The sequence below is a fragment of the Tyto alba genome, unplaced genomic scaffold (genome assembly GCF_018691265.1).
Source record: "Tyto alba isolate M040663 unplaced genomic scaffold, T.alba_DEE_v4.0 Super-Scaffold_7, whole genome shotgun sequence".
NCBI lineage: Eukaryota > Metazoa > Chordata > Aves > Strigiformes > Tytonidae > Tyto > Tyto alba.
In genome coordinates this window covers 35,077,875-35,102,728 of record NW_024881328.1, presented here as the reverse complement: position 1 = coordinate 35,102,728, position 24,854 = coordinate 35,077,875, and the positions used below count along the sequence as shown (strand labels likewise).

At 41.4% G+C, this 24,854-nt stretch overlaps 1 protein-coding gene across 11 annotated transcripts in view; it reads left to right on the top strand.

Moving 5' to 3' along the window:
* Nucleotides 1–24,854, top strand: part of MFSD6 (major facilitator superfamily domain containing 6) — a 48,603-nt gene that overhangs the window by 6,216 nt on the left and 17,533 nt on the right. For 5 of the 11 annotated variants that reach the window (XM_032995244.2, XM_032995239.2, XM_032995250.2 and 2 more), the window contains exons 2-7: nucleotides 7,136–7,197; nucleotides 9,980–10,135; nucleotides 10,839–10,925; nucleotides 11,714–11,944; nucleotides 12,217–12,338; nucleotides 22,157–23,744. In XM_032995244.2, coding sequence (XP_032851135.1) covers nucleotides 22,210–23,744 — 1,535 coding nt within the window. In that variant the 5' untranslated portion in view covers nucleotides 7,136–7,197; nucleotides 9,980–10,135; nucleotides 10,839–10,925; ... (1 more) ...; nucleotides 12,217–12,338; nucleotides 22,157–22,209. Of the gene's footprint in view, nucleotides 1–7,135; nucleotides 7,198–9,979; nucleotides 10,136–10,838; nucleotides 10,932–11,713; nucleotides 11,945–12,216; nucleotides 12,339–13,798; nucleotides 13,818–13,991; nucleotides 14,112–14,268; nucleotides 14,486–22,156; nucleotides 23,745–24,854 lie in introns of those variants that run through there. The other 6 variants (XM_032995240.2, XM_032995243.2, XM_032995248.2 and 3 more) reach the window with 6 other exon arrangements.

Genomic DNA, 24,854 nt, shown 5'->3' with positions numbered 1-24,854 from the left:
CCCACCCTGTGGAGAAACAATATTCCAAATAGTAAGTTCATGTCACTTGACTGATTTACTTTAAAACATTGCAGTAATTCCTTTGTCAGCAGCATTTTGAAGAACTATTGGCCTGCTTGTAATTCTGTCTTGCATTTAGCATTGGTTCAGTTAACTTTAAAGGTAATGCTTTTCATACCTTTTATATCAGTGAATGTACATCAGATTTTAAATGCAGATTATATGCTTATCTTGCCAACTACTGTTAGCCTGAAATTTTCCTCATATGATCTATTGTGGTGGAATGATATTATTCAAGAAGCAGTAAAAAAAAATAAAACCCCCAAACATTTAGAATTATTAAAAATCTATTTTAGGAGCTTAGTCCTGTACGTAACATTCCAGCTGGCCTCCCTGTTTTACCTGTTGTTCAGCTGGAATGTCACGTGCTTTGGTCTTGAACCATCCGGTACCGAACCTTTCCTTCTCAGGGGTCGCAGTGAACGCCTAGTTACCTCATTTTGTTTCAGTCAAAATGATAGTGAATTAAGCACAAAGGCATTTGATGCTAATTAGTAGCTTTCTGACAGTCCAGGGATTTGATTAGTACAGAGAGCACCTCAGATGTTTATTTTAATAATTTGTTGCTCTAAATTAGTGGGGCTCTTCAGCAAGGCAGTTTGTCTGACAGTGTGACAGTATCTTATTAAATGGATGCGTGTGTGTATTCAAACCTTTCCACATTACTCATATGACACCTTGCACAGGTATTAATTTTCACTTGAAAATATCTACATTTGATTTTGAAAGTCAATATTAAGAATATTTTTCAAAATGTCTTTCTATTTTATTTAATTCTGGAGTACAGCTAGAACTGTTCATAAAATAACACCTTTGAAGAACATTGCCTAGGGAAAGATACCTCATTTAATGTGACAAATGATGCAAAGGACAGCAGAGCAGATTGGAGAATTTAACAATGAGGGGGGAAAAAAAAAAACAAGTCAGCAGAATAAATAGAGGCCTTTAAGCTATTAAAAAATAAGCATAGATCATTCATTGCTGCAGATACATTCTTTTTGTAAATATAAATTACCAGCCTCAAATATGGGGTAATTGTGAGCAAATGCTTGCTTCAGTGCAACTCAACAGTTCTGTGTATAATTATTAACCAGGTGGAAAGTAAGTGTAGCAAGTCAGAAGGGAAATTGTTTGTTTGTTTTTTGGGTTTGTTTTGTTGGTTTGTGTTTTTGTTTTTTTTTAAAAAAAAAAAAAAAAAGAAATATTGTCATCCTGGATCATAAACAGACTTACAATGGAAGTGACAGGGACAGAGTACTTGGTTCCCAGGGCCCTCATTCAGTGGATATACTTCCCCCAGGGATATATTGCTTGGTGAAGAAAGGGAGTGACAGCCATGGCAGGGCACAATATAAATCTAAGTTGGTCCCAAGGAAAAACATAAGCTCTCTTATCATCTCAGTCTTCTGTCTGTCCCATGGATTTTATGATGCCACTGATTCTCCTGTCCAGACCTGGACAGTCCCTCCTTCTCTCTTGCTTGCTCTCTGTCCCTGCAATAGCAGGCTGGAACAGAGGCTCATGCTGCTAAGAGCAATATATGGGAATATATAATTATTTCAGAAATAACATGCAACACAGTGTGATTTAGTCATACTTTGACACACCTCTGTCTGCCAAGAAAAATGCAGGCACCACCTTAGAGAACTGTTGCTAAGAGCACTTCTTCAGGCTCTAGGAGTGAGAAGATGGTTTATTGTACGGTTAACTGCAGGAGTTAACAGCAGGGTTTCAATCTGGGACCTGCCAAGATATTAAAGCACACAAATCTGTTGCTTGAATTAAAGGCTGCGCTTCTGCCTAGGAGATGTAGCAGTGTAGAATTAGCCTGGGACATTATTTTGTAAATTTAAGACAGTTTGAAAAGTGATTTTATTGACATTTGTAGGCCAAAAAAAAAAATAAATAAGAGAAAGTTCTGGCCAGCACCAAGAATAAGCATCTTTTGTTTGTTTTATACTAAAGTTAAACAAATTTCTAAGAGACTTTATGTTAAAAAAAAAAAAAAATCCATTTTCAACTTGAAATGTTGATAGAAATCTTTTTTTTTTTTTTTCCCCCCCCATGACTGAGCAGGAGAATCATGAAACACATTTGAACTGTGCGTTCCTTTTCCTGTGCCACCACTAGCATACCTGTAACTTTTGTGAGACTTTTGGAACATTCACCATCAACTAGTTTGTTGCTAATAAGAGACAGCTGAATTTTGCAGGTACAGCTGTCTGTCATCTTAACTACAACATACAATTTTCAGCATTCTTTAAATAGTCAGGAGAAGCAGACATTGAGAAATAAGTTTGTAGCTTTTTCACTTTTCTGCTTTAGTTTCCACTTCTGTGAAGTGAAGGAAGTAACCTTTACTGTGTCATTGTAATATCAACGTTAACTTTATAGTTTAAACAGTCAGATGGTATATGCTGGTGATAACAAATGGCATCTTGTCATTGCACAACAGATAGCTCTTATTATTGAGCTAAAGTGTAAGTATAGCTTATCTGTATGTTTGCCATGCATATACCAGAAAATGCCATATAGCACAATGATCTAGGATTATGAGATCCAGAGGAAGAGGATTCAGATACCAGGTACTTTGAATCTCTGTGTTGCTTTAAAAATCAACACATGGAATATATTTTCCACTTCTTTCAAAAAGAAAAGAAAAGCTGTTCTGTAAACTGTTATAAACAGATATCCAACCAGGTTCTTGTATGTATGTTAGAAGGGATGCCTGCTTTTTTTTTTTTCAAAACAAATAATCCAACCACTGCTTCACGTGCAAGCCTTTAATGGTGCCATCTATCAGCTGTTACCCAGCTCTATAGAAGAAAACAAGGATTTTTTTTTTTTTTTTTTTTTTTTTTAGCAGGGGACAAACAAATCTACACTGTATTAAAATGCACTCACTCAGCCACACTCCTTTCCTCAGCAGTATTTCAATTACCTTTTTCTTCCAAGGAAATTTCCCACCTATTTTAGAATTTCCCACCTTCTTCACTTTTTAAGTAAAAAAAAAAAAAAAAAGCCTAGTATTACAGAAGTAAAAATCCCAAAATTCTGTCAGGTCCTCCATTATGCAATTTCAGGAAGTTTTAGGGTATTTGCACAAGCAGTCCATTCTCTGTTTCACAGTGTTTCATTTGGTTTTGTTAGTGATTCACAACAAGCAACCATAATGCTTGTAGGTAACATAATCATTCCCTACAAAATGACTGCAACAATGGATTGTGACTTTGTCACTGCATAATAATAACCAGAAACAGATCTCTCAGGAATATGTGGAGTTACTTCCAGAAGGTGAAGGAAAACATCCTCCCTAGAAGATGTCACTTAATCTTCAATACCTGGGAACTTTTTGCCAACAATTTTGGTGACCCATGCTGTGTAATCTTCACCTTTCCTGTCCAGGAGGGGGAACTGTTTGCAGATCTGTGTTAATCTTTCACACCTATATAACATGTAGAATGTGGCAGTATTTACCTATCTCATGAAAAACCTATAGCTCAGCCATGTTTTTAAAGTGCTTCAGCTGAGTAAATAGCTAAATGAAAGTTCAGCTCTGTAGAGGTGAAACTGTAGTGTAGTTCATTTTCTGTCTCAGTTTCCCAGATAGGCCTGGGTTAATTAGTAGCCACACTTCCAATACCCGTTTCCTCCTTTTGAGCCTTTTGTGTATAAACCAGGTATATTTGTTCAGCCACTGTTGTTGCAAGATTCCCCCCACCCAGCTCAGAGTCCAAAGGTTTACCAGTTTTGTTTAGCTAATTAATCTAAAGGTGGGTAAAATAAGCCAGGTTTTGTAAACCAATTACTGCATTCTATTTTAGTGATAATGCATTGACTTAGAATTCAGTGCTGTTGAGTCAAAATTTAAAATATTTTGCAGTTTGAGGTCTTCGCGATTCTTCTCCAGTATTACTACTTGGAGTGGTAGTTGATGCTTAAATTATTAAATTAGAAAGACAGACAGACATGCAAGGTAGACAGGTAACCTATGTGTCACGTACATTTATGTCCACACACATTTTCAGTTTTGCCAATGGAAATTATAAATAAGCCAGGTTACCAGAGAATTTTCAAGATTAGAAGTCTTACTTCTGAGAGTGTTGTCTGAAGGGTTTTTAGGCATTAGGAAGGCTGATTCACAATTGTCCTTCAGAGTGTTTAGGGTAATTGTTTAACTTTTTTATTCCACTGCAACCTGAATAACAAAAAACTCCTACAGTTCAGAGCTGGTGGCACTTGCACTCTGCAGTGATATTACTCAACACACATGGTACAAAGAAAGAAGAAACTGAGACTTTAGGCTTTCCTTAACATCCCCTGCTGTTGCTGCTGTCAGTGGGTTATGGAAGGCACGAGGAACATTTCACTACTGCTTTTTGGACTTAGATATGACTGATGTCAAGAAGGAGCCAGATGCTGATAGCTTGCTCTGGCTTCTTCTTCAATCACTTGTATACTCATGGACTTGCAGTAGTGAGAAATGCTACTGGTTTATGTACACTGGAACGGCTCTGCAGAGCAGGAAAAATGCCTTCCTAACTCAGGACATCGATAAGCTGTTGTTTAAGGCAAAACATGAGGGTTAGTAGCGCTTATTACATGGTGGCCTAGGGAACTCACAGGTCCATGAAACCATCAGTGGCCCAAAAGTGATCTGCAAAAACAGATCTAGTTTTTACTTGAAACATTTAATTATAAGAATACACAATATTTTGAAAAACTGGAGGGAAAATACGCTGTGGTACAAAATGCTTGAGAACTAATGATTTATTGTTATTCTAATCTCTTTTAATTGTTCCCCAGAAGATTACAGCTCTTAGAAATTAAAAGATATAAAACCAACGATGCTGAGTCAGACTGAAGGACTGTCTAGCCCAGGACACTGTCTCCCAAAAATGGCCCTGAAGGGCTGCATGGGGAAGAGTAAGAACAGGGCAAACATGGCTCACACTCAGTTTTCAGTTTAGGGGACTTGTGAGTTGGATGTGGTGACATTTTTCTTTTCTGTCTAATGACCTGATGATTTCTCTTCCATGCATCTGTTCAGCCTCCCCTGGAACTCGACAAACTCTTAGTGTCCATGGTATCTTTGCAAGCTTTGGACATGTATCCTACTAGCTTCATTTGATGTTCCCTAATCCATGCATGAGAAGAAAGAGTGAATTAACCTGTTTTCTCCAATTCATGACTTTGTAAATCTGCTATATCCCTGCTAAATTTCACCAGTCAGGAAGAGGCATATTAGGCTACTCGGCTGTTCCAGGCAGAGAAGTCATTCCAAACTTTTAAGCATCTTTCTCTGAACCTCTTCCAACTCTAAAATATTCTTTTTGAAATGAGGAGACCATACTGATTTTTTTCCTGTAATTCATATGGGATCCATGTCTGAATTTCTCTCTGTGTGAAAAAAAAAAATCCATATATTATGCTAAAATAGAATTCTTTCTTACTTTGCAATGGGGTTTGCACTTATAATTCCCCTCCCCCCCCTCCTCTCCCCCCCAAGTACTTTAGCAGTTTTGAACCCTCTGGTAGTAAACAGTTAACAGCATACTGTAGCAATATAAGAAATCCTCAGGGAGCTAGGTTGTACATCCTAAAAGCGGATAAAATTCTCCAACCCTGCAGGCAACAGACCTTTTCTCAACTATTAATAGAACAGGGGGAAGAGAGGGAAAGAAGAAAAGGAATTAGTAAATGACTTTAAAAAGCATAGGTACTTAGAGTTCATAGTTGATGTGCTGATTTAGGACATGAGATATGGCATAGAAAAAAAGGTAAGAAATGTTAATACTGTTACATAGACAAAGATAATTTTTTCTGTTTTTCTCACCTTGCTGGTTTTTGTTGTTTTGTTTTGTTTTGTTTTTTTACTTTCTTTTCCACCCAACCATCTCAAAGGCATATCCTTACAATGACGCATCAATTTTCTGTTTGAGGTTTAGAAATAGCTGAGCTGTTATAAATAGATCACAATCTGCAAGAGACAAAGAGAATGGAAATATTGTAAAAGGTTAGCTGAAAAATTTGGATGTGGATTGAGATTTCAGATGTCTCTGAGAGTGGAATTACTGTGTTTGAAATGCTTTATTAACCGCAGCAGAGGAACCCGTGCTCCTTGGGCAGCAGTGGGGAGCAGCCAGGCGGAATCAGGTGGCACTTTTGGTCACAGTGCCAAGCGGAGAATGACGTCCAGCCCTGTCCCCAGGAGCTCACACAGTTCAATGACATGAGAAGAAAGCACCTTGCCGTTCCTGACTGTGAAGCTAAAACGCAAGAAGCAATTACTCTTTCATAGACAGCAGAGACACTAATTTAGAATATATAACTCTTACACCATCATTTTTCTGGCAGTACTCGGGTATACTGAATTGGTAGCATTCATCAAGTTTGCTCCCTTTTTCTGCTTTGCCTCCAAAACACCTTAACTTTAATGAAGTGTCTTAGCATATGGTTGAAACCTTGTCCTTGTCCAACAAGGCAGTGAAAAAATCAAAACTGGGAAAACAGTCTTATATCCTTTTATTTCTGTTTGAGTATTCCCTTTGTAAGGTCATTTAGATCCTGCTGACACTTCCAAACAGACTTTGCAAGAACAAGTAGTTGTCCTACACTGAAACCTGATACCCGGGAGTGGTATTATTCCTACAGCCATGTACATATAGCTGAGGTCCGTTTTCTTATCTTTCGACTATCTAATTCTGTTAGAGTGACTGTGAGAAAGGTGATTTGGTGACTGTGGGTAAAATAAGACATTAAATGGAAGGGACAAACTTTCTCTGTGATGTGTTCCTGTTGAAGAGAAGCTGCTTCCTGAAACCAGAGTGGGTTTCGCAGTAGCTATATCATGGCAACTAGCTTGGCATAAGCAATACGTTCCCAATCTTTGCCAAATACAGTGTCATACCACTAATGTCAGACCTGGTCTTTGTTTGAAGTGTGTCTCCAACTGTCGTTGGTTTTAATAGAAGTTTAGGCCAGTACACACTGCAGAATCAGGTTCTTCAAACCTAAATTAACATTCTGTTGAAAACTAAACATATGTTGTTTTTTTTCACTGTCAACAATTTAGTTTCCAGGTTTGGAAAAGAAACATTGCTGGGGAGGAATCCAATGAATTTATTAATGAGCTTGGTAAGTATGAAACTATTAATATCTTGTGAGATTTTGTTTATCTTATTTTTATCTTCAGATTCTGAAATAAACAGATGTTCTGAAGCTTTCCACTGAGAATACTACAGTATGTTAAGCTGTATCTTAAATACATCGTGATTATCAGGATATTGTAGGAAACAGGTGAATAACAATGTACAATGCTTCTGAAACAATTTGTACTATTACATGAAGTCTTTATCTCACATTGCACTAATAGCCCTAAAAAGAAAACATCTAAAACATTTCTTATATATTACTGATTATTTTTATTTCCAGCCAGAAATCGGAATACAAAAATGGAAACATTGATAATATTAGAGAATAAAGTAGAGAACATTAAAGCTGCTATTACTAGTCCATGGCGTGGCTGACAACATAGTTTACCTGTCCTAAACACATTTAAAATAGATAAGTGCTTCTATTTGTCTAAAAAGGTTTAATTTATTTCCTGATCATTTTTGATCAGAGATACTGCTTTGAATCTCAGTGTAACTGAAGTCTATGGCAATCCTCCTACTGACATTTAAGTACTAAGGTCCTTTGTTCTTTATAGTGAGGAATATAATCTTGAGAATTTGAGTAGGGCATCAGTAAATTACGCATTGTTTTCACACTTTGTGGAGGGGGGACTGTTTGAAATTCACCTTGAAACTGTATTCAGGTCCCAGTACCACTTGGATACTGGTATGGATGTTCTCATATTAATCAAGAAGTTCAAACAGATTAACCCATCAGTTATGCTGGAGGTCCTGAAATGAAATACAGAAGAAGACCCCTCAGTCTGCTTTCTGGGGAAAGAGGTTAGATGGCTTGGCTAACACCGTGACTCCTTTCTGTATGAAAAGTGACATTTACTGCTCCTATTCATAATGAGGCAAATTCAGCCCTTGAGAGAGTTAGGTGTGAGGGCTCTGAAGTCAGCAGCCAGTTTTAGCCTGAATTTGGTGCAATGTGTCCCTCAGTACAAAAGATTATTTCACTACTTGTGTCACTCAAGTAGTTTTCATCAAAAATCACATTTGCATGTACTAAATAAAAATGCCTGTCTTAGTCTTGGTTTAGGTTTACAAAGCTACATTGTAGATGACCTGAATTTAATCAGGGAGATAAGATGATATGACTGTGCTTGTATCTGATTCAAAAAAAAAACCCAGTTCAGTTAAAAGCTGCTTTGAGCTATCACCATTTTTTAAGCCATATAAATGGTGAGAGCTAGCCCTTGGATTAAAGGAGAAGAATATATAATGCTGTGTAAAATCAGAAGTAACTTTCCTGAATAATCTTTCAATATGTGGCCTAATGAACCTCAATTAAAATTTGTTTTGGTCAGGGAATATTTTGCTGTGCAGTGGTATTGTATTTCCTTTAAAAGCTATTCTCAGAAACTTCATTTAGTCAAAAGCTAAGAACTCAAATTCCCATTGACCTCAAGTCATTGACTAGTAATTAGGAAAACAAGGATATCTGACCCTATATGCGGGGTTTTTTTGTGGATGTAAAGGACAATGACATCAAAGAATTTATTGCTTGAATGCCAGTATTTGCTCAACCCCTTGCTCTCAGAAGGGACAGAAGGAATTTCCTAGGGATCAGAGAGAACTGGTCAGTTTGACGTCCCTTGGTCATATACCTGCAGTTACTAAAAACATGTTAGGCTCAATAGTACACACTGAATACAGCATAGAAGGCATGCATTTGTGTTATTGAAGCCAAGTGTGGAAGTAAGGACCCATCTTGACGGGACATACCAGGCAGAGCAGGTGGATGCATACATCATATTTTTAACTATTATGCCTGCCCTAGTAATATTTCATTTTTATTTTAACTTTTTAAATTTTTACTTAGAATCAAACGTGTGTGTATGTGGGGGCTGCTCATTTAAATTTTAGAAGTTTGGTCTTTTCTGGGGACCCCGCTGTAAGACAAGGTCTAAGCAGTTCCATCTCAAAGCTCTGGCCAGTTAAATCACCCTGCCTCCATGAGAACGGGGTGGTGCAGAATTCATTGCAGGTTCAGTGGCTAAATTTCATAAATTGTCTCTAGTTCTTGCCTGGACTCCAGAGTGAGCGGGGTTTTGCACACTCTCCAATCTGTAGCAGTGTAGCCTATGATGGGATCAAGGTCATTATGTTTTCGCATGTACTCAATGGCATCAGTGTTAGCAGCAGCCCAACATACACAGTTTGCTCTATGGACATCAGAACCAATGAGGCTTGATCTCCTGTGGGTATGTGTATTGCACTTTCACAATCTGCTCCCTTGTCTCCACCACTTTAAAAGCCTCAGCTGTTCCTTCTCCTTCCCCTCCAGCCCCCTCCTCTGTATTCCCTTACCTGACCCCCAGTTTTTCACAGGGTAACTTCACTGCTGCTCTCAGCACAGACAATGACTCTCTGGACAAATGGGAGCCTGCTGTGGAGTTCAGGCTGTGGGCTTTCCTTCCTTGCTTTTCTTCTCTTCGCTTGCCACTGATGTTCACACAACCTTGTAGGAATTTAATATTTGCAAGACTGTCACTGCCCATCAAATTTAATATCTGCCAGTGGGCTCAAAGGTTCTGGGGGTGAGGAAAGGTTGACTACTGTATAAACAGATACCATGCAAACACAAATCTAATTTTGACGGGAGGAAAATAAAAAAATGCCTAGCCAGTAGCGAAAAAGTACATATATATATACACACAGAGTAAACACAGTCACAGTAAACACAGTTTCTGTAACTATTATTTGCTTTTGCGCAATGCCTTGCTTTCTCTTTGCAGATGAATGTAATGCTTCTAAAAGTGTTAGACTGAAAACCAGAGGAAGAGAATCCTCTGCTTCCCTGCCAAACCAGACGGACCACTGCAATGGGAGCTCATGTCTTACCAGCTGTGAATATTTTGTCCTCGGTTACCATTAACATCGCTTGCAGCTGGGTATGATTTGCTGATTCACTGGATGACTATTTCTCAGTTACTCTGTTGGGATTTTTCTCTTATTGGTAATATAGTTGCTTCTAGTCTTTGAAACAATAGGGCAAAGCCACTTTGTTCCTCATAATGACTTAACTTCTTCCCAGATTTACACTGGGATAGGTACAAACTTGTGTTATGAACTTCCTCAAGAGGAAGAAATAAATGCTATAGTTGCTTTAATGCAGTGCCTCTCCTAGCAAAGGACTGACTAAAAAAGTAGTTCTGTTCATGTTATGCAAAATATATTACACGTCTGATGTAGATGAAAGCTTCTCGGTTGTCTTCACTGTACTCTGGAGCAAGTCCTAGCAGCACAAATATCACGTAATCAACTAATCTTTCTGATCTGACCAATGTAAATGATTTTTTTTTTTTCCCCCTCAGAATTAAAAGCTGATAAAGGACAGCAGAATATTTTGTGTCAAGTAGAAATTCTTGATTTCAAAGTCAGATCTAGCTTATGAAAGAAGCCAAAAAGTTTTTCTGTGCATTAAAATGTAAGCTCCTGGAAACCATTTCCATAAGACAGGGCTCAGACACTTTACCTTTGCCTTTACTAGAAAATATCAGGAGCACAAGATGCATATATCATACATATAACATAGCAGATGTTTTTCCATGAAAGCTTTGTGTTATGCTGTATTTGCTTTATTTTTCTTCTCAGCTAAGGAACAAGTCACTGAGTCAGCTGACACCACGGAGTCCTTTTCAAGCAAAATCTACCACGGTTAGCAATGTGCAGTTCCAGCAGGTATTTGTATGTAATTTTATTTTACTTTTAAATCGTAACTACTTTGCTTTAATTTTTTCAGTTTATTTGGGGCTTTCTTTTAGACATTACATTTGTTTGTTTGTTTTTTAAGCAGTGAGGCATTTGTAACTATTTTTGGCAATTATTCTCACCATGATATATGGTGAAGTGGAATAGGACACATAAACTGAAATCTTTATAAAGTAACATAATGCATTGAACCAGAAGTCCACACAAATCCACAGGCATTCTTTCAATTCCATGGGTGTGGGTTTATAGTACAGTTTATTATATGTTGTATATGTGTGAATTATATTTACTTTTTAAAGTATTATTTCTGAATATTTGAATATCCAGTGGTCAGGTACATATCTATTAGTGTCACTCTTGCCTATTAGCTAAGAGAAAAAGACTGTTGTTTGGTATATCATATTTATATATCACATTTTACTTTCAGAGCTTTATCCAGAGGTCTTTTTTTTTTTTAAAAAAAAAAAAAAAGACATCTTTCTATTAATTTAAATGGATTTTACACCTGACTCAGCTTTTTATTTTCTCTAATGTTTTATACTGTTTTAGTAGAAATCTTTGTACTTTAAGTAGCTCACAACTACATTTCCTTTTCTCTGAATGCTGCTTTGGCTAGAAATATATAGCCTTTTGTGATAAAAATACATTAGGACAGTTTATGTGCAGTGCAGCAGTTTCTCCATTTTTGCTAATCCTCATTTTCATAGCCGAAAGAACAGAGAAAGAACTCTCTGAGCAAGTGTAATAATTTCTAACAGGCTGTAATCCAGATCTTTACACAAAGCCTCACTGAAAGAAATAACCATGCAGAGCCCTATTATGTTCAGTTCTGCTCGTGCTGGAGCAGCCTGTCAGGTTGGAATAACACAGCTCAGTGCTGAGGCTTCTCGCAGCGCTCGCCTTGCCGTGCTGACCGAATGGAGGCACCGGACCCTGGTCTGAGCTGTGTGACCAAACTCACTCGGTGCTGGATCGGGCTTCTCAACTCAGTAAGAAAACTTTTTTTTTTTTTTTTTTTTTAAATTCATATATATATATATGTCCACATATTTATAGATGTAGAAAGGTATTTTCTATCTATATAAAGAAAACACTGTAAAGGACTCAGTATTACTCATATTCTGTACTCTGGTCCTCAGCTGTCACTTCTTGTTCACACACCAGCTTATGCAACAGCCTGCGAGGAAAGGTTACACATTTTGTCTTAATCCCTCCATTCAGAAAGCATTTTTTTGTTGTTTTTTTTTCATTTGTTTTTTAGGAAATATCCTTGGCACCTCCAGAACCAAGTGGAAGGAAGGAGGATGATAGGGGTGTAATTCCTCAAAAACACAGCTTCAAGAAAAGCAAAGCTGCAGAAGATGGTCACAGTCTTAGTGTGTGGTGGGTGACGTTGCGTTATCAGAGTTTAGGGAAAGACTGCTTTTATGGTTCCCATAAATGTAGTCTGCGACTGCAAAGACCAGCTTTCCCTTTTCAGTTGACAAACAATGACTGGAAATGAGTTGAAATACATGTTCTCCCTAAAAGCATTTGTAGTAATTTGCCAAAGTCTCCATCAAGATTAAATCATTTTGGAGTTGACATCTGGTTTATTACAGTAAGACTTTTTAATAAAACCCTTACCATATGAGCCAAGAGTTGTCTGCCTCTGAATTCTGCAAGATTACAGGAGGCCTGCACTCCTGTTCTCCTCAGACGTGGCTTTTCCCTGTGGCTTGTTAGCCATGGGGAGTTTATCAAAGATAAAGAGTGGTGAAAATCTTTCCAGAGACAGATGATAAACAAGCCTTCTCCTGCCCCAGGTCATCTCCCCTGTGAAATTCAGCTTTTGTCTCCTGGCTCCATCAGGAGAAGGCTTTTACTGTAGGAATAGGCAAGCTTTTAATCGGATGGTGTCCTCAGTGCCCTTCATAGCCACATAGGAGGAGGGCACCCCATCGGTACATTAGCGTGTCAGGGGAACGGCCTGGAGAGAGCGCTGCCTTCCACGGGGACTGGTGGCCCCTTCACTTCAGTGAGGACTCAAATTAAATGGGTCAAACACCCGTGGTGCCCCCGTTCCTCTCCGTCTCCCTCAATTATGCAAACTTGTACTTTTCTCTCAATTTCTTCCCTTGGGCAAATAATGCAATTTTTTTTTTTTTTTTCTTCCCCCTTGAGGAAAGGGGGACCCTCCCTCAGAAGAGGGAGTTGCAAATGAGAAGATGGAAGTAGCAGTGTGTTTGTGCTGTTGCATCCCAGTGAGGGTTGCCTGCAGTTTCCCGGGTGGCGGTTGCCTGCGCTGGGGTGGAGGGATGGTGTCTCCTCGCTGCATTGACTCTGCTTGGACTGTGGCCCAGTCCCCCGAGCTCCCCCGAGCAGAACCATCGCTCGAGTTTGTGCTTGAGGATTAAGCTCAAACAACTTCTCTCCTTCCAGTTTGGTTCAGGGCTGATAAACGCCCCAAATCTCAGGCTGGCCTTTCACTTTCAGTCGTGACTGTTCCCCTTCTTTAGCTTAACCTTTTGACAGTGCAGCATGGCTCGGTTCTCGCTCAGAAAGTTATTGTTCCTGCCTGTGCTATTCTTGCCTGAATAATCACTGCAGAGCGTGTGCGTGCGCAAGTTTATGTTGTTGTTGTTTTAAGCATTTGCATCATTTTATTTGTATATATTTCTAGAAACAATGTTACTGAAGGGATGGTGCCGATGGCTGCGGAAGGCACGACAGGTAATAATTTAATTCTTTCTGCTGCAATACCTGTTCGGAACTTCTGAGGAGCAGGAAGCAGGATGGAGGTTGACCGAACTGGTCGCTAAGGGTCCACGAACGCTCCCCAAACGCTCTTGCTAAGCCAAAGGCCCGGCCCGCGGCCCGGGGGTAGGTGCAGACCTGCCCCCCCCTTCCCCGCTGCCCCCCTCAGCCCCGCGGCCGAGGGGCGCGGAGGCGGCGCCGGGCGGGCGGGGGCGCGGCCCCCCCGCGGCGTGGGGCGGCTCCGTCCCTCCCGGCACGCCACGGCACGGCGCGGCGCGGCCGTGGGGGGGTGGGGGGGGGGGGGCCGGGCGAGGGTGCGCGGAGCCGCCGCCCGCAGCAGCCGCGGCGGCAGGAGGCGGCGGCGGGAGGGGGCTGCGATGCTCCCGGCTCAGCGCCCCCCCGGAGCCGCCCCCGGGCGAGGTGAGTCAGCGCGGCCCCGCGGGGCGGGGGGGGGGGCCGGGCCCCGGGCAGGCCCGGGCGGCGGGCGGGCCCGGCCGCGGGCCGGCGGGGAGCGGGCCGGCGGCCGCCGCGGCCCCCCGGGGAGGCCGTTCACCCCCGCCCCGGCCCGGCTCCAGCTCCCTCCCCAGCGCGGGGGGGGGGGGGCGACGGGCCCTGTCCCCGCAGCCGCCCAGGATGCCGCCGCTGGGCCCTCGCCTCCGCCTCTCCCCTCCCTCCTTAGCGGCCGCTCCGTTCAGCGTTTCCTCCGCGGAGGTTGTTTCCTGCCCGCGCCGCGCTGGAGCCCGTCAGCCGCTCCCCAGCGGAGCCGGGCGGGCGCTGGCCCCGCTCACGGTGAGGTGAGCTCCCCCGGCGTCAACTGCGGCCGAGCCGTGACCTTTTTAGTCTGCCGGGCCTCCTCCCCAGAAGCTCGGCGTCGGGGTCGGAGCGTAACCGCCGTCGGTGCGGCCGAGCCGTCCGGTGCCCGCCGGCCGCAGTGCCGGGGTGCGCGGCGGCCGCGGGCTGGGCCGCGTCCCGCGGGAACCCCAGCACAGGCGGCCCTGTGCTTGTCCCCCCTGCCGCCGGCCTCCCGGCCTGCCGCTGTCGCTCGGATTGTGAACCCCCAAATCCCTAAAACATGGTGATGTTCAGCGAGCGGGTTGCTCCTCTGTTTATGGAAACAAGCACGGGAATAGATGCTTGCTTAAGAAATCCGTGCCGGAGGTACCGTAGGTGTTGGAGATGCCCGTTCTATCCAGACTCTCGGATGGAGCTTGAACCCCGCGTTTGGTCAGCAGCTCTGAAGTTTTAACAGCAGGCTCTTTTTAAATGTTGTGTTAATGAAAAATCCAGTCTTGTAGGGTGATAGACTTGGAGTTTAGGGGAGAGGAGAGCGGCTGTTTGAACATAACACTGAAGTATTTCAGTAAAAACTTGCCCAAAACGTATTACGTTACTAAGATACGTAGGGCCTAGTTGTCCCTTGTATATAGTCATGTCCAAGGAAAAAGATTGTAAAAGGCTAGCTTGGTTATTTTTTTTTTATATGTTTCCCTGGATATAAATGGTGGACAAAGGTAACGTTTATGTTATTATTTGTGTTCTCTAAAGACCCAGTGGGGAATAGGAGAAAAGCAAACAGTCCTCTCCTCAAGGATGGTGTTTGTGATAGCATAGACCCAGTAAAAACCCTAAGCAGATTACAAAAAATAATAATAAAAAAAAATTCAAACGGGTGGAGCGAGAATGTGAGTGCAAAAGGTGATGATGTGAGGAACCTGTGGTTGATCACTTCGGTAGCTGCTGCTAGGGCACAACTTAAACGCAGCCTAAAATTCATCTTAATCTTCAGCTGCAGCACAACGGGCCCGAGTTTTTCTAACGGCGTGGGAGCGTGACCGGGCGACGTGACCGGGCCGTGGCGGCGGGGTGCAGGGGCTGGGTATTGCCTGGCAGGGCTCTCCGCTTTGCGAGGGGCCAGCGCTGCCACCAGACGTGGCGGTGCAGCGGGGGCTGAGGCCCTGCTCGTGGCGCTCTGCTGCGGCGCTTGCCCGCTCTGTCGTTGGAGGCACGCTTGTTGTTTACCGTCGTTAATGAAGTGCAAACCTTGGCAGCGGAGATGCGTCACTGGTAAATTCAGAACTGTTTAAAAAACTGGAGTCTAATACGGGCTAAAAATAAACTGGTGGAAAAACAGGGTCTACTAGGACATCTTAATTTGCACATATTAAACAGAAAACATGAGTGGAAAGCAGGAGTCCTAAGATGTGAGTTTAATGTTTTTTCTTCAATAGGTGAGGTTCTGATAGTGTTCTCGTCTTCTTTAATGTTTATACTAGCACTATTGTATCAACTTAGCAACTTCAGACCTATTATAAAGTGCATTAAACCTATTACAAACCTGATCTTGGCATACTTCAGACACACCGTCATCTCTCAATCTAATTGACTAAATGTGTCAAAGTATGTGGGGTTTTATGTGCATGCTGAATGAAGTAGAAAAACCTATACACATTAGGTAAGTGCATGCCAAGTAACACAAAATAAGGCCATTTTAAGAGTTAAGTGTTTTAGAACGAGGTGGTTTCACTTCATGGAAACCCTGGTTACGGTGGTTAATGTTACAACAGTAATATCTTGCTTCAGACTTGAAACAAACACATTTTCCAGCACGAAGTTAATTCACTAAATGTGATTTATTCCTGGTTTTAAAAATTCCGAGTAAGGTGTCCGTGCCGGGGCCTCGCAGGAGGAGGACTGCTTACCTTGGGAGGAGGTGGGTCAGCCTGCCCCGAGTTGGTCTGCATGGTTTGGCAGGGGACAGCCCCTCCAAGGGCTCAGCCGGGTGTTTGGCCTACCTGGGAGAGATTGGGAAACGTGATGCAAGAGTAACTGAAGTCTACCCACTCCTCTGTCATGATGTAAGTTGTTTGCATAACATTCTCCTCCTTTTTTGGCATGGGTGCAGGTGGCAGCACCAGGCTGTTCCTTAGGGTTGAAACTTGCTTCTTGGAAATGGAAAACATGGTCTATTATTCATGTTTATTACAGCGATGCCTTGTAGGCCTGCTGGATGCAGGGCTTAATTCTGAGAGACGCTGCACAGATACTGTAGCAGAAAGTCTTTGATCCAAAGGTTTTGTAGTTCAGATCGATGAGACGGGGGACTGAGGGGGTGATACCGTGCATGAGCAGTATGATGGATGCACGTGTTGTGGCAATTTCACCAGCCCGGGGGTGAGTGAGGTGAGCTGCCCTAGGAAGCTGGATAGGTTTTAAGTCTACTTCTCTAGCAGAGACCTGTTCTGAATCAAACAGTAATTAGTGACTTTTTTTTTAAAAAGAAAGGTTTATTCAAGAAATGTGTTTTCTATTAGCAGATTTAAAAATATTCGTATGAAAGCTTCATGTGGAATTTTGTGGTTTTGCTACGGAGACAGTTTTCTAGTCAGTGAAAGTCTGAGAGGGGTAAAATAAGATAGGATGCCGCGTTGGCTGGCGTTGATTTATCCACACAATGCAAACAGCAAGCTAGTCTGCTCCATTCTTACAGCTGCATGTTGCTTGAGAGATTAATTAACGATTCCTGCTTTGAAATTCTACTCCTAGGGTATGTTTCCTGAGACTGCATAAATATAAATCTTCTACAGTGACTTTGCTAGGTATTTAACGGGTTTAGCTGTTCTTGATCATTTGCACTGTCTTCTGATGAACTGTCCCGGGTTTTTTTTTGTTTGTGTTTTTATATTCAGTATATGTCCAAACACTTATTTTTGAGGCTCTGCTTTGTGAGTCTTAATTATACTTTAATTCCCAAAGCCTAATGAATGGATTATTTATGCTGAATTAAACTTTATTTAAGAACAGCAGTACTTCTTCACCCCAAATCTAACTTTCTGCAAGTGAAGTTTAAATGCGTTGTGCTGGAAGTGCCATATTTTCCCTGAGAGGTTTAGGGATTTGCTACCCCAGGTGTTTTGTTATTTTTTTCCCAAGGTTTTGGGAAGAGTGACTCCAGGGGGAGGGCTGAGTTTTTAGTATACTATATTATTATTTTCCTTATTATCATTTTCCTTTGTTTTATAGGGAACTTTTTATAATGTTAGGCTGTCTTGAATAGATCAGCTTTTTATCCTTCCTGATCTTGAAATCCTCTTAATTATTAGGAGAGCCAGAGAAAATGAGGATCGATTTAAGAAATAAAAAAGGCGAGAATGCCAAGAAGATACTTAACTAAATGTAGAATATCCATATTTGCCTCTTTCCATCTACCTGCCAAAGAGCCTCGTTACAGTCATTAAAATGACCATTGCGTTGTCATCACTGAATTCCTTGGGGCAAATGGTTTTTCCTCTGTTCCTCAGCTGCTCAAAGGTGTAAGTCTGCAGGAAAGTTGGTGTAGCTGTTTGCAGAAGATGACTGGATGAAAGACATGTCGTGGATGTAAGGGTTTGAAAGTGGGTTTTGACTTGCTGGAGGAATAGATATAGACCGGGCAGCAGCAATCTGTATCAGGAAGCTTAGGAAAAATAATACACTCTTAAAAAAAAAAAAAATCCTATCTGTGCAAAGCTTGAAGGAAGAATAGTCTTGTGGTTAACGAGTATATTCTTCCTATCTGAAAAGAAGCGCGCGCACTTGTGCATGAGCAGGCTGAGAGCACGAGTGATCTTGCAGAGCAATCCCCAGCCTGAGAAAGCCGGGTCGGAGTGGTGGGACCGGGGGCTGGCGGGGAGGTGAGCACTTCAGACTGTAGCGGAGTCGTCTTCCGTTGTAGCCATGTCAGGGGGCGGTGAGGGAACAAAGACTCGGTTCCCTGTTCTGAGTTCTGTAGGGGTTTGGAAACATAAACCAGTGGCAGGACAAAAGCTTGACCTGCTGGAGGACCCAGGTGCTTTCTCGTGGCGTACATCTGCCGTGCTGTCCGCTTGCTATGCCCCTTCCCCTGCCCTTTGCGGGGCTTTCTCTGGATCTTTGCAGAAGTTTCTTCCAGTTTGTGCATTAGGGCTGTGTTAAATGTTTGTGCACGTACCTAAGTTTGGGGAAGATGGCTTCAACACTGTTACTCCTGTTTTTCAGAGTGATGCTACCACTCTGAAACCTCTCTGGTCTCACTTGTCCTGGCTGAACTGATGACGTTTCAACAGGCCTCTACCAAAACTTCATGCTCTTTTCTGCCTCAAAGGAGTTAAAATTAATGTTCACGCTGTTATCCATTCTGTTTACTCTCTGAACCTTTCTTCCTCACTCCTATTCTCTGTTGTTCATTTTAAACTTGCTGGTAGTGCTGTCTTCTATCCTCCTACTGTCTTGTGCATCGGAATAAGTTATTGCAAAGTGAAGATACAGTGTTTGAAGGCTAGGGTTAAAATAACCAGTAGATAACTAGTCTCTTCTCACTTAAAAATACATTGGTTTTCCATCTGTTTGATTTGCTGCACATTTAATCCCTGACTGGCATGGTTCTTTTGTCAGTAGAAGGAAAGCCCTGTAGATACTAAGTTTTTTGTAGATTTTTCGGTAACAATACCACTTCATTGGTTTTCACATTTTCAGTCATTTATTTTTAGAATTCAAAAAATTGCTAAATAAAATCACTTTCAAAAACCTGACTCCCAAACAAACTAGTGATCAAAACATTAAAGAATGCCATATGGCTCCTACCAGTCTTGATGCTGTTTTATTTCTGAAGAGTATATTCTGTGTTATTAATAATATTCAATGAAACACTCTCAGGGTGGGAAAATATTTACTGGAATTATTATGAAATATACTTTTCATAGCATTCTAACCCAAGATGTTCTAGCCAAAATACTAGGAGTTAGATCTTCTTGATTAATCCTTGAACACAATAGGTTAGAGGATGATGGATGCTGGGGCAGATAAAAGCTATGCAGGGTGGAAGATGATGCAGCAGCTGAAGCATTGAAAGATTAGCAGTATAACGATTTTTAATATACCCACTGTTCATACAACATACAAAACTGAAGTCCCATTCCAATAGAAAAGAGAAACTGAATCAAAAAAGAGAGAATACTAATTACTCTAAAAGCCTTTGGTATAATTTGTATGAAATCAGATGGTTCAGAGCTCATATGTAGGGATAAGGAATATGGCTGCATTGTTTAAATCAGGATAATTTCAATTCATACTTGAGTTGTCCTGATACCCAGGTGGTTAAAATGTGAGTTCTGTCTTGTCGTGGTGATGGGGGGGAATTTATTCTTCAAAATTAAATGCTGTAAAGCTCTGATACAGCTAGTAAGCAAGTTGCTGTAAATAGATAAGCACATACTGGTTTTGGTAGGACACAGAAACAACGCTGAAACCTCAGTTACATCCGCTTGACATAAGTGGGGCCCTACACAAGTTCTGGAGTCTTTGTTGTCAAAGCAAGGTGAGGCATAAAGAAAACAAAAGCACAGATGATGACTGATCTAATTTACTTGTTCGAAGGACTTGTTTTATGGATATTGAAGCCAAAAATGAGCAAAAAACCCACAGGCCTTCCAACTGTCAGGTGGAAGTGTCGGACTGAATCAGAAATTACAGGAGCTAACTAGAGAGATGCTGGTTTTGGGTTCATGTGGCTTTTGATGGTGGCAGGTAAGAGCAAGAAAATGAGTTTTCCAACAACTTAATTAGGACTCTTTCTAATCTTTTGACACTTGAAATACTTTTTTTTTTATTATTATTTTAATCGGATTGTCTCTAAATAAACTAGAGAAAAAAGCAGTCAGTATGTATGTGCTGGCATTGTTTTGATTAACTTCTGTCCTTGAATACATGAATATATAAGGTTCCAAGACTTTTATGTAACCTTTTCTCCCTAAGTGAAACCAGAGATCCTCGTAGATAGTATCCCATAGAAATGACATTTAAAAGTGAAAAACACACACAAACCTTGTGAGTATTTGAGATTTTAATTGCGGTATTTTTAGCCTTGTCTGTCACTGAAGTGTATAAGGCTTAGATTATTTTAATGGACTGTTGTTTTTAGAAGTAGCCATGGCTTGTTATGTCAGCTGTTACGTGTATGTTGGAGCAGTAGCAAACAATTTAAAGTACTTGTAAATGTTGGAGTTTATTTCTGTTGTTACCCTTGCATCAGTTTGCAAATCCGTTGATTTGCATTTAAATAAATGAATTATAATTAAATAATGTAAAGGCACAGGATATATCAATGCATGACTAATTTTAAGGGAAGCTTTGAAAGACTCTGATTTCATTTGAGCTCTTCTGCTGGGAATAAAGCGCAGTCCTGCAAAAAAATACTTCAAATTCCTAGTAGAGAAGATATTCCCAATCATAAATTGAGTGCTCTTAGAGAAATTTCAAGTTCTTCTGCAATAAAATGCTCTTTTTACATATTGGTCCTTGAAAAGATTCCTGTGTGATAGTAACACTAATATAAATAGCAAAGGGATAACAAAACAAAAATACATTAAATGTTCAACTTTCTCATAATGGACGTGAACTAATCTTCTTAAGTTAAATTTACAGATATTAACATAGCAAAAATTGTTGCCTCATATAATGATTTTGAGCTGGTAGCCTGCTGGCAGACCTTTTTTTTTTTATTTATTCCTTGAAAGAAAAAGCTTTTGTTAGCCAGCCTAGTTTATTAGAGTGGTTTATTGTTTTTAAGTTTCAAAGCTGGTTGGTCAAATCAAAGTCTAAGTAGTGGTGAGTTTATTTTTAAGTGTTGCTTGTCAGTTTTGCAGTCTTTCACTTCTGCAAAGGGTAAGCGTGGGCAGCTGCAGAACAGTTATCTCCCAATCCACCTTTCTTCAATTTCAGAATTTGGCTTGAAGAGATCGTTGTAGGGCTTACCTACTTTCTGTCCCTGTGTTTCTTCACTCCCCAGTCTTTGATGTCTTTGAGGTTGTTATCCTAATTTTAAGGGTCCCTTGTTTCAATCTTAAAGCCCCATCCTAATTCCCATTTCTCTCCCCATTCAGCCTAGAAGTTCAAGCCTCCCACTGATTTCCGCTGTGATTGTGGAGTGCTTAGAATATCATGTTTCAAGAGGAGATTGATGAACCTTTTGAAGTCCATCATGAGGCTTCAGATAATAATTTGTTTTGATAATTAAAAAACATGGATATATACGTAGCTACATTATTTAATTATGAAATCACAGCTATCCTTTGGTACAGTAGGGAATAATGGAAATAAAGCAGTTAGCCTAGGGGGAGAAAAGACAACTTAAAAGAAGAAACTTGCAAATGCTAGCACCTAATTGGCACAGTAACTTCGAATATATAAATTATTCTCTGTCCTGAACATGAAAGATGTTTTATTGCACAATATTAAAGCTGCTGTTGGGAGAACTTCATAGAATTGGTCATAAACCACATTTTTATTGGTGCTACCATGTACCACTAGTCTAGACAAATGGCCTTCCCCACCCTGATACTGCATTTATTGCTCAGGAGTGTCGCTAGAAGCTGTCCTTGTCCTTGATGACTAGCACTGCAGGTCTGTTCCTGTGTGTTACCTTAACCATGTTGTGTTTTATTTGTTTGCAGGGTAGCCCTAGTTCCTTGAGAGTGCATCAGATATTGGATCCCTGTGGTAAACCATGGCAGCTGATGATAAGGTTGCCATTTTAACCGATGATGAAGAAGAACAGAAGAGAAAGTATGTGCTTGCTGATCCTTTCAATGGCATTTCCAAGGATCAAGACTTGCCACCCCATAACGAATCACCTTCGACAGAGACCACCACTGTCCCAGATGAAGAGCTAGATTGGTTAGAAAAGCACTGCGTCAAAATAAACAACGATCTCCTGATCTCAAAGGTCTTTTATTTTTTCTTCTATTCTGCATATGGCTCTCTCTACCCCTTGCTGCCTGTGTATTACAAGCAGCTGGGTATGTCACCCAGTCAGAGTGGACTTCTGGTGGGCATCAGGTACTTTATTGAGTTTTGCAGTGCTCCCTTCTGGGGAGTGGTGGCAGATCGCTTCAAGAAAGGGAAGATTGTCCTTCTGTTTTCACTTTTATGCTGGGTTTTATTTAACCTGGGGATTGGATTTGTTAGACCAGCCACCTTAAGGTGCGTACCAAAGGGCCTTCCCCCAGCACATCCCACCAATGCAAGCAGCCTTTTAACAACAGTTTCGCAAAACGCCTCGATGTCTTCTGTGCTATCCACAGCGAGTACTGCATTGCCGAAAGTTCGGGGGAAGAGGGACCTGCTCACTTCCAGTCCGATCCCTTTGGAAACAACAGGGACAGCTAATCCTGAAGTAACATTCCTGTTACCTACACAGAGCAACGGTGTGGAATTTGTCTTGGAAAACGGTACCCGTTTTATTTTGAAAAACACCACCACTCACCCAGGAAACGCGACTCTGAGTACCACCCCCGCTGCCATCACCACAAAGCCGATGCCTTCTGACCAAGCTGTGCTCGTTTATGATCAACAAGAAGTAGAAGCCATCTTTCTACTCATTCTGCTGGTTGTCATAATAGGAGAATTTTTCAGTGCTTCCTCTGTTACTATCGTGGACACCATAACTCTGCAGTACCTCGGCAAACACAGGGACCGGTATGGATTGCAGCGTATGTGGGGGTCTCTGGGCTGGGGGCTGGCCATGCTCTCCGTGGGAATTGGCATTGACTATACGCATACAGAAGTTGGCATTGAAGGTCAAGGATGTAAAGCTCCCGAGTACAAGAACTACAGGATAGTTTTCATTGTTTTTGGTGTTCTGATGACAATGGCATTAATTGTGGCCACCCAGTTTCGATTTCATTATGCACACTTCAAGCAAGATGAAAATAAGAGAAAAGAGGTAGAAATCTCACAGGTGGACAGAAGTACCTCCAATGAATCCTCCGATAACACTCCTACCAGTATGAGCCAGTCACAGTCATTCAGTTTTTGGGACCTAATAAAACTGCTGTGTAGTATCCAGTATGGCTCAGTGCTCTTCGTGGCGTGGTTCATGGGGTTTGGATATGGCTTTGTGTTCACCTTTCTTTACTGGCACTTGGAAGACCTGAACGGCACCACCACTCTCTTTGGAGTTTGTTCTGTGCTCAGTCATGTGTCTGAGCTGACTGCCTACTTCTTCAGCCACAAATTGATTGAATTGGTTGGTCATATCAGGTAAGATGTTGGCAATCATTAAAGTGCTATACAAAAAGTGTTGAATTTCAGGCTTAGCCTTGTGTTACAAAGTGAAATTCAAGCAAATAATTTTATTTGAAAATTCCAAGTCCTGCTCAGTTACATAGCTTGCCTGATGGAGTTTTTTATTATTATTTTAGGAGTTTAAATTCTCTGAAATGCTTCCTTTGCATTTGAGTTGCATGTTAGTCCATGCATTATGCCTGGCACTGTAACCTTTTGCAGATGATCCTAGAAGACATCCTAGTTCACTGATGCAAAGCTCTGTTAGAGAGCTTACAAATAGCCACCCACTCAAGAATTGTCTGTGTTGACTTAAGAATACCATTAATTTTACAGTTTTTTTTCCTGTGAGTAGCACCATACTGGAAACCTCCTGCTTTAGCCCCTTTCTCCTTGTGGGGCAGCTCTTTGCCCCCACAGTAGCCTGGAAAGGTGTCGCTTGCATGCTGAGAGGGGAGGAGGATGAGATGAAGAAGTGAGGTGAGCACCTCCTGTGCACATGCCCCTGTAATCAGACTCGGGGTGTTGGCAGAATGAGGTTGCAGCCTGGCAGTGTCGCTTACCAGTTCAGTTCCCTGCTCTCTTCCTTTAGTTGCAACAGCGTGTTAGCTACTGAAGAGAGATGGCTGTGCAGGGCTTCTCCGGTAGTTTTTGCCTTGTGTAAGTGAAACTGACTGCTTCCAGCATGTTAGTGAACATTGTTTTTCACTAAATTCACAATTGGCTTGACTTCTGCATAATCTAAACCCCTTCACTACTCTTTAAAAAAAGCTCAGGGGAGGAAAGATAGGGGGGAATCTGAGTTAATGAAGTCGTAAAGGTTTTTTTTTATATTTACTCAGGTACTCTGTGCAACTGAGCACAGAGCTCTGTGTGCTGTTAGCATCATGTCCTTTCCAAATGCCCTGTTTATAATCATACAGTCATTGAGATGTAAGTATTTTTTAAGCTGTCTGCACTGTTCTTTTTGTGCATTCTGTTCTGTGGTTTTGCTCTTTTGTTTTTCTGTTTTGCATTTACTGAGATGAATTTTTTGATTCATTTGACCTCTACTGAAAATGTTTGAGATGCTTAGCACGGTATTTT